This window comes from Anopheles stephensi, chromosome 3 (assembly GCF_013141755.1).
Source record: "Anopheles stephensi strain Indian chromosome 3, UCI_ANSTEP_V1.0, whole genome shotgun sequence".
Taxonomy (NCBI): Eukaryota; Metazoa; Arthropoda; class Insecta; order Diptera; family Culicidae; genus Anopheles; species Anopheles stephensi.
The window spans coordinates 22,411,078-22,420,891 of record NC_050203.1 but is presented as its reverse complement, the minus strand read 5'-3'; the positions used below and the strand labels follow the sequence as shown (position 1 = coordinate 22,420,891).

Genomic DNA, 9,814 nt, shown 5'->3' with positions numbered 1-9,814 from the left:
ACCGCACGCGCTGGCCTAGAAGCTCCACAAATACTCTCTGACGGACAAATTACGGTGGGCTCGCATTTCCGGAGCGTCCAACTCTTCCGACAGGTGCGAGGACTTGGACCCAAAATAGTTGGAGATGTCAAGGTGAACCTATTCACTTACAATTGATCGTGTTCAAGACGTGTGGAGTATTGGTTCGGTTTTTTTAGAAGATGACAATTTCGTGACCGTCTTTCGACGGAACGAGGAAGTAGCGATCCGAAAACAGTCCCATCGCTTCGGGATCGGCACCGGAACTTCGCAAGCTGATGCACGGAACAGAAGCGGAAAATCTAATACAAATCACCCATTCCAATCCCGCACGCTGTAACGATCGTGCCGCTACGGACTCCACACACCACACCATTGATCTTTGTGATCCGCCACCGAAACAACAGCGATCGGCTCTTGCGGACTTCTCATCGGGGTGGAATCTTCGATCGATGTAACCGCGACCTTGCCATTTTCAAACATCAAACCCTATTCGGAATTGAAGAATTTGCTCGAACGTTTGCCGGCCACCCCTCGATGGCACCCTTTTCGCGAACCCACCGCGAGGTGCTCATGAAAAATTCATAAACCGGACACCCGGACACCTCGGCCAGGCTAAGCCGGTGGGCTCTTGTAGCAATGGAAACATTGTTGCTGTACATGTCCCGCGCGTACCACTAAGTGTCCCATCCGGATGAAGTGTCCATATTGCTCCGAGCGTCGAATGAAGATGCAACCACGGTTTCGGATTCGCTTCTCTGCTTCCCACTCTCCCCCTCCCCATTTGCGGAATGTTTTATTGGTGACAGGTTGAAGTGGATTTTTATCGTGCCACATTACGCGCGGTGACCGTACCGGTGCGGTTCTTTACGAGTGCCATTTCTAGGTTGCATACATCGCGGTGATACATCTCGCGTGATCGGTCGAAGATGGGCAGCTTGTTGTGTGCTTTTCTTGCCTTACAAGCGACAACTGGCGATATCGACAGTTGGTTTCTTTTTATTGTTCTTCTTTCCATGCTCACCTAAGGCTCACTTAGGGTCCATCAGTGAGAGGCACTGCACATCAATCCGACACGGTGGACACTATCGTACGGGGATAAGGTTCGGTGTTTGCTGATTGATTGGAAGGTGGAATGAGCAAACGCTATCCATGCCGCCTAAAGGTCAGAACCTGCATTATTTATTTAGGTGCATGACTAATTACGACCGTAAATGGGAGTCGATTTTGTGTTTAATTTTTGCTGATGTATCAAGTTCTTTTTGCAGATTTTTATTTCTGATTTTTTTCCTTATCCTTACCCTTTTCCTTCTTGAAAATTCAGTACAAATTACGAGGATAGAGCAATCAACATTAAATGTGGTCCCGCCGTGTAGCGATTCTACTGGAGGCTGTAAAGTTTCATGTCTACCAGAAGGTTACTAACTTCATAGAGAGATAATACTGATTCTAGTAGACGTAATATTATTTAAACAATTTATAATTATAGATCAATATGTTTTTTATAAAAGTTTTTTTCTGCTCAATACGGCTGGTCTTATGCTTAAAATGAATCCTTAAAAAGAATTTAAAAAGGTCTTTTTGTCTTTCGTAGTCACTTTGTTTTTTTAATATCATTTATTTTATTATCGTATTCAATAATTATTCTTTTTTTGGTAATCGCTTCGTATCTTTTATTAATGATAATTGAATTTTTTTGTTGATGTTGGATTATGTGATTTTTCCTCTTATGTGGCTGTGTGCATATGTGTTTGGCGAGATCATTCTAAGTTGAACGCTATATCTATTTTTCCTGACATGCTTTTTACCTTTGTTTACCTTGTTTTTTGTTAAATTAGTTATTTTTATTCGTTCGTATTATTTTTTCTCAGGGAACTGTAATTTAAGGCAATCACAGAGAGCCAGAAATGGCAGACCGAGACCTCTCGAAGTTGTAGTGCCAGAGAAGAAGAAGAAGGTAATATTGTTGGTCTATAACCAAATTTTCGTGAGGCGATTCGATGGCCACACCGGTCTTCATACAACGAAACCGGCATTTAAATCCCATCCAAACCACCTCCCAGAACGCAGGGATTGCTTATTTTGCTACGGGCAAAATCAAGTCGAAAAATCAATCAATTCAGAGTAACGCACTTGTACTTAATTCATACAAGTGTTTTGAATTTCACTTTATTTACTTTGGTCGATCTTTTAACCACTTTTTTCCAAGTCTTTCAGGATTCGTTGTAACATTGAAATAACTAAATAAATAACTTAAAACTATATCAGCCTACATCAGAATTTGGACAAAAGCTGCAAGTATTACTTTTGATTTCACTATTTGTATCCTGTTAATAGTGTAAGCCTTGTAAAATGTTTAATACCTTATCTCTATTTCATTAAAGTTATGTCTCTATTCGCTAGCAATACGGCCAGGCCGTTCTTTATGAATAAAAAAAATGTCTCTATTCGCTCTCCATGTATGCAGCAGATTGACTCCGAAGAACAAGCAGATTTTACGAGATCCTGCACTAGACACGACATTTGCCAACCTGCAAATCGCAAATGTTCTTTCTTCTCTCCGTCAAGTACTCACTCCCCCGACCGTTTGAAGTCTAACAGCGTTCAAGCACACACAGTTCCTCGTGCTGGCTTCAAATTTATGAATACGCTTGTGAGCCCCCAACGCTACACGAACAACACTGCATACGTGTACCATCGGCAATGCGCATGCAATGCGGGTGAATCATATTTCAAAGCGCATTGCGATGATGCTCCGGGTCCGGAGGTCGTTCGGTGATGTTTCTTTTTCTGCTTCAATCCAAGAACCAAAGCGGTGGTTTCAAGGAGCAGATGACAGCGGCAGGGTAGACAAGGTGCCGGGCGCGTATGGCACAGTTTGCCCGCCGGGTGCTAAATGTCAACTTCATTAAATACCACGCGTCTCCATTCACCGGAACGGCGCGAAACTGTGCCCGAGGAATGTGCGACCGAGCGAATGTGCCGGATTTGATTGTCTTTTCATTTCGTGTGCGTGTGTGTGTGGGTTCGAGCTGGATGGATCGATGGATGGATCGATGGAGATGGATGGCCGAAAGGCTTCCGAGAAGATTCTTATCCGGCCGGCAGGCGATCCCCGGTACGATCGCATTCGAAGTTGCGCCTTGGAGTGCATAAATGTTTGCATAATGGTAATTGAGATACCCGTTGCTGGTGGAGTGGAAATTTATTTGAAGAACGTTCTTAAGATGACACGCTGGATGGTAGTTGATAGCGTGTTTACAACTTCATTTAGATTACTTTATAAGGTTCGAAGTGTTTTTTTTTTTTGGGGTAGCTTAAATCTAAAACAAATAATGAAAGGCAACATAATCGTCTGCTCGATCTTGTGCCGACTGAATGATTATTTATCGTCACCCTTTAATGGTTCGATTAGCTAAAAGCGCGTTTCGACTGGACAACCAAACACATACACGAGCTAATGGTGTTGTTGGTGGGCAGGAAAGGTCAAGGCTGTGTGCATCCGGTACGGCCACTGCAGTCTCCTGCAGCATTCCGGCCAGAATTCCGCTACCGCACAAATGATCTGGGTGTCGAGGGACTTAGTGAAGGGTTTTTCACGGCTGTGGACGCTTGCCCAAGCGTAATTAGTAGTACCATGATGGAACCGACCGTCGTCGGGGGACTCACTCGTCAGCTCGAAAGGTGTGCTCAAGTTCATCGGCAACCCTTCATCGCCGGCTGACCGACAGTTGACTTCGACGGAATGTCCATTCCGGGTCGGCCACAGTCGGGTGTGCATAAATTATAAGGGATCATCATTTGCTAAATTGAATTACTATTTTCCAGCTCGTACCGGCGTCCCATGGAAGGGTAAGGATGTACGCAGCGATTCCGTTTCTATGCTTACAATCGTGACCAGGAGCTTGGGCGATCTGTTTGCCTCGAATTGGAATTGCATGCGCTAAGAGATGGCAGCAGCGGCAAAAAAACATTAGCAACACACATCAAATGAGGGCTCAATGATCAGTGATGGGATGTAAATTACCCCAGTCTGATCTTTTGCTGATCGACGGCAATCAAAATGTAACACGAGAAGGCCATCTTTGTTGTCCGTGTTTATGTGTGTGTGTGCGGTTAGAAGCGATTTTTAATGGCTCTCAATGAGTTCCGGTGTGTCGGTTCACGTCCAAAGGATGAATGCGAGTATTCAGTTGTTCATTCATGAGATTTGATCGTATGATGAGTGAGCTAGGCTATTTATATTAAACCGTTTTCCAAAAAGTTATTATCACGTAAAATTAAAATGCAACGAACTGCTTATTCAATTTAAAACAAAAATTGGAAAATTAATAACAAATATTTCAACACATTCTCCGTCAATTCCATCACTCAAAACATTTCGATCGAAAAATGATAATTTGTTACTTTTCGTGCGTAACACACAATCAATCATCGCGTAAGCGCATTAAACAGCCACATTCACCACCTCTCATCTGCATGGGATCGATCATCCAGATTTTTGTTTTTCTCTCTCTCTCTCTCCTAATTCCCATCGGGACACCATTTGTCATTCGATGCACGTTTCGCGGCACGCAATCTTTGCCTCGCACACCCAAAACGCTCCTTTCCTTCGGTGGACGGATCGAACGCTCGCAATCAATACGCTCAATAAGCGAGATGAATTATGATTGATCCTCTTTGGCAGCTGCTTTGATGCGCCGAAGAAGCGGCTGTCTCTCACCCGGTCCCCCGGTAGGAATGCATCGTGCAATCCGTGTGCTCGGTATGCAAAAATGAAAGTAACGATCGAGCTTACGCTTACGAGGCCGGTTCGCTTTAGATCGGTAAATAAACGGATCGTGTGAAATGGTTTCAGAAGGCGAATTCTTTCGCTGGAACGCGATTAACAGCGAACGATAAGAATGCAAATGGTTTGTGGAGTGAGATAAATATGCAGAATTAGGTAGATAGTGGTAAGTGGAGAATAATAGCATTACGTTAGGTTTGACAATGAGGTGCGTTATGTAATATGTTAAAAATTGCTTGCTTTCTTGATGATTTGAATAGTTTTAGTCTTCTTCATCGAGGGATGACTACACACATCAATGTGTGGTTTTACAGGTATGGACACTTTTCTTATCCGGTTTTCAAGCTACTGCTTTCGATACTTCCGCTCGGTTCTACCAAAATGAGGCAAAAAGCTTCAATATCTTAGCTTTCTTGTTAGTTTTATTTCGGTTAAGTCAACTCAAAAATCATTGATTAAGAACACAAAAACTTTAATAAAACCAGCAAATTTTATAAAAAAACCAACTTTTTTAATCACAGAGCCAGACTGTGTCAAAGTTATAGAAATAACTTAAATTGAGAAATAAAAAATATTTCAAATTTTATTTTATATTCAGCACCGATATCTCGATTGATAGAGTGAAATGAAAGCTTTTCAAACAACGAATAAGAATAAATGGTAAAAGACTCGAGAAGGCCCCCCCCTGACAAAATTTGTTAGGCGCTGTAGGATTTACGCCTAAAGGTATGCAATCCGCAGTACACGTTGCGAGAGCTTCACAGTGAGCTTTCAGTGTGCTTTCAGTGTGGTCAAAATTGGTTGAAGAAAGTCGAATAAAATATTGTTATTATTTGATTAAAATCCCCTCTCCGCTAACCCTACCATTCATTTTGGGTTACAGGGGCTTCGTACTAGTTTTCAGTCGCACTAGGGGTGAACAATGGGGCCTAAAACATGTACGGCGTTCTCGGACGGTAACGGAACAGTAATTCGATGAATACTTGTTACCTTGCATTGATATTCAGCAAAGGAGGAAACATAAGAATATCATAATCTCAAACCACTTGTTACAATGTATTGTATCAAATCACTCGCTGTCTATTAACAATATTAAGGAACAATGCACAATGTTTACATCAAATTCGTTTTGACCGTACAGAAATCCCACTGTACAACAAAAATGACAGGCCACAGTGCTGCACACAAAAGATTCTAGGGGGGGCCTTCTCGAGTCTTTTACCGAATAAATAAATATTTTAAATAAGATAGGTGTTCTATTGCTCGTCACTGTAAATGTTCAAATTCTTACTTCTTTTCTTCCAATACATAAATGGTTAGTTTTATGAAGGTATGCGTTTATACTAGCTGAACTTTAATTGTCCGTTGTAATTGATTTTTTGATTGATGCTTTGTCTGGAATATTCCCCCTAATAGCTATATTTTATTGATTTATATTTTAAGTATGACGACTTGATGCCGTATTGTCAGCATCGCTTGTGTTGACGATTACAAATCCACAGAAATTAACAAGGTATTTCCTCCCTGTTATTTGCCTTATCCCGGGCATGCTCGGTTGTGAGTGTGAGGTTGTGTGCGGGGTTTGTATCCAGGTTGTTGATGTAGATCAAGGAGATGATCGTTATCTAGATCCGGTTCTATAGCTACTTCTATTCATGTGATGGCTGGATTTTCCGTCTATCAAACAGTAAACTGGACATCACAAACATTTGCCTGCGAACAGTGTTCCTCAAGCACCCCAGCAGAGATAGCCCAAGCTCGACCAGATCGGCACCGACATCAGAAGCTGTCGGCGAGTTCCATCCCGTTACTCCGGCTATAGTTGTTATTATTTCCATATGATTATTTTTGCCTATTGTTTTTTTGTGTGTTAGAACTAGTTAATTTCAAACACAATGTTTTTTGGTATATAAAACAGCCACACTGTATCCTTTTATATTTAGAGTAGTTGCAACACATTAAATGTATGAGTGCAAGTTCTCTTGCATTTTTGTTCTATTTTTGTTTGTTAATTCTACTTCATGTGTGTGGAGAAGTATTTACATTCCGTTGAAACTTTTTTTTCGTGGCTCTTTTATTTTTAATAATTATTTTTCTTCAGTTTCTTCATATTGTTTATTCTCATTTATGGCATTAAACATCAGTTTTCCGATCAGATTTTGCGGGTGGTCCAGAAGATTTTCCGGGTTGTTCTTATCTTAAATAATTGTGTTTATTTATCTTAAAGTATGCTTTTGTTTAAAGTTAATGGTTAAACGTATTTTGCTTGGATAAGGAATGTTGTTCAGGTTCGGTCTAGTACAGTCGTGATTACTCTATAGCAAAAATGCATCAAATAGTCCAACGATCTAAACTCGACATTGAGACCTGCCTGCCTGCCTATTGTTTTTCTTGATTGAATTGCATTTTTGTTTCCTCTCAAACAGCAATCTAAATCACTCCAGCAATGATCACGATCAGCGTGTGCTAGTTTTGTTTTAACTCACCTTCTTCGCCATTCGAACCATCGTCGCCCATTACCAACATTATATTGGACATACAGTTCTCTTTTTTGATGGCGGTGATCTTGACTTGAGCTGATGTCTTCTTTCACAGCGGGTTTTCGTTTCGTGCTTCCCTGCGAACCTAACACGATCTCAACTTGCACGCCTTCGGTCCAGTGTGGTGCATGTCGCGATGCAAAACTGCTCGAAGGCCATCAGTGACGTTGTCGTTGTTGGTTTAAGGTGTGTCCTAGGCTTCTCCCATCCCAGCATAACCATCGCATTACTCCCTGCTGGTGGATCTCGAACAGAACTGCACGCGCCGTAATCGTTGTCGCTGTTCGATTAAAGAAGGATTACGATAGGCAATTACTAAAGCCCGTACATCGAAATTATTTAAGTGCAGCAATGTTAAGAATAATGACTTACATTCTGCATCGTTTTTAAGCGTCTTAATATTAAAATGTTGTGTCGATGATGTACCACGAGAATTTTATATCTTCCTGGGTGGTTTCGACCACTTATCCTTGGACCATCATGCCGCGGGAAGGCTTTTGCAGCAACACACGAGGATGACACTGTCCCTCACTCACCTTGGATTAATTGTAGGGTCACCCAAAACCACCACACGCTTGGGGAAAATTGCCCGACGTCCGAGCAATCCACCGTGTACGAACAGGTCCTCCGCACATCTACCTGGTGGCCCATCCTTCCACCATTCTTCAGGGACAATCGTCCCCATGTGCTCTCCCCTCCGACTCACTTGCTTGATCGATTAATCGTGCCGTCATGATGACAGCCGAACATAATCCGGTCCCGCGCACGCAACCGAAATAGGCAAAACGGCTCAAGAACGGATACGGTCCCGCCATCCTCCGACTTTCTGAGTGTCTTACTTGTAGGGAAAAAGTGGACAGAAGAAGAAGAAGAAACCACTCATCGCCTCCGGCCATCGGCTGAAGATGGGACCCGCTGTTGGGTCGGTTGTACAGATTAATTTTTCGTAAATAAAGTTTCATCTTCTGTTTCTGTCTCGTAGCTCAAGATCCGGTAACTACGGTTTATGATGTATCAAATGTTTGTCCACACGCACGTGTGTGTGTGTTATTTAGTCACCAATGATGTCGCGATGGGTAGGGTAATCCCTACCCTTCCCTACCTCCGGTTCCAACCACCTTAGTGCGACCTTGCGACTTTGACAACCTGCTGTGGTACGGTGCGATTACCTTCAATTTTGTTTCTGTATCGATTTATAATGTTTCCGTCCGTTTCGTCCCATAAATTATGTTGTTTTTGTTTCTTGTTGGTTTTTTGTACGTTCATGCACATGTGGTGCGGTTTTTTTTTCTTCCTCAAATCGCCGCAAAACAAATATTTCCCCGTGGTGAGATAATTACTTTTATGGGGTGCACCATCACAACCGCCACCAATTTGGTTCCCCTTGTTTTGCTGTTGGTGCTGCTGAGGATGGGCTCGGAAAGATCGATCGGATAGTTGGATAGTTAATGAGCGAATGTTTGTTGATTCGATGACCGATCGATAAATGGACGACCATGAATATGGTCCCTGACTTCACGGGTTTGGAAAAGGATTAGGCTGTTTTCTTAGAACTTTGATCTCAAGAAATTAAGATTGTTCTCATTGTATCTCACTCTTTGAACTGATATAAGATTGAGATTATTATCGCAAGTATGTCTGTAGCCTCTCTTGAAGTCTAGGTCTTTTATTATGGAAAAGTACCACTAAGCACACTTAGCCATTAAAACTAGAACCAACTGATGGTTAATAATGCACATTAATTTTTAAAGTGTCAAAGAAAATAAATTAGTTCTTAAGTTCCAGAACCTCTAAAAACCAAAAAATAATATAATTATTGACCTTTTGCCTGTCAGGGTGTAGTTTCTAGTAGATGGCGTCGTTTATAAATACAGGATCAGTTACAGCGCGCCGATACCCATCGCAAGGATATTTAATGGCCAGATGTTGCTTTTGACGGATCAAGGTCTACTAGAAAAACTGCAACAAATCTAGATTTTTATACAGTAAATTAGGCCTTAATATCAATTTTCTCCGAACATTGTGAATTCCTCGAATACCAACGAACAGTATTTCAAAGATCGTTGGAAAGAACGCTTTTCTGTATGATGTTCAGCCATGGAATTAGTATTAAGTTCCTCTTATTCATCTCTAGCCTTTTTTGGTGCGTACCGTATGAAAAAAACTGATGAAGGACTTCTCTTCTAGAAGTATCCGAACAAACAGAGTAATTTACATTTAAATTAGATTATTAATAAAGTGAATAGTATACCGCCTATAACTTCAGCTGGAATTACCCCTGCAGAATGGCCATCTGCTTCCCCTTATTCTTCTCGGCTAGACTGTCCAGACGAGCTTTAATATCAGGTCCTTGGTCAAGCCCTTGGTCTAAAGCATCGGCCTCCATCCAAAACATTGATCAAAGATGTATGTAAGAAAATCTCTGCAATAGTTTACAGTTGCCATTACAGTGACCGTGTCGATATCC

General features: G+C 41.8%; 1 protein-coding gene across 2 annotated transcripts; it reads right to left on the bottom strand.

The window, feature by feature from the left end:
- Positions 1-6,842: 6,842 nt before the first annotated feature.
- Positions 6,843-8,036, bottom strand: LOC118508834. Of its 2 annotated transcripts, none has more exons than XR_004905822.1 (2): positions 7,720-8,036; positions 6,843-7,627 (listed from the first exon to the last, which is right to left on the bottom strand). XR_004905822.1 is itself a non-coding variant. In XM_036048581.1 (2 exons), exons 1-2 carry the CDS (start codon positions 8,030-8,032, stop codon positions 7,444-7,446), a joined length of 333 nt encoding a protein of 110 aa, XP_035904474.1. In that variant the 5' UTR covers positions 8,033-8,036; the 3' UTR covers positions 6,843-7,443. The 2 variants fall into 2 exon arrangements, 1 of the variants encoding a protein (XP_035904474.1); XM_036048581.1 differs by having other exon boundaries at positions 7,884-8,036.
- Positions 8,037-9,814: the final 1,778 nt, after the last annotated feature.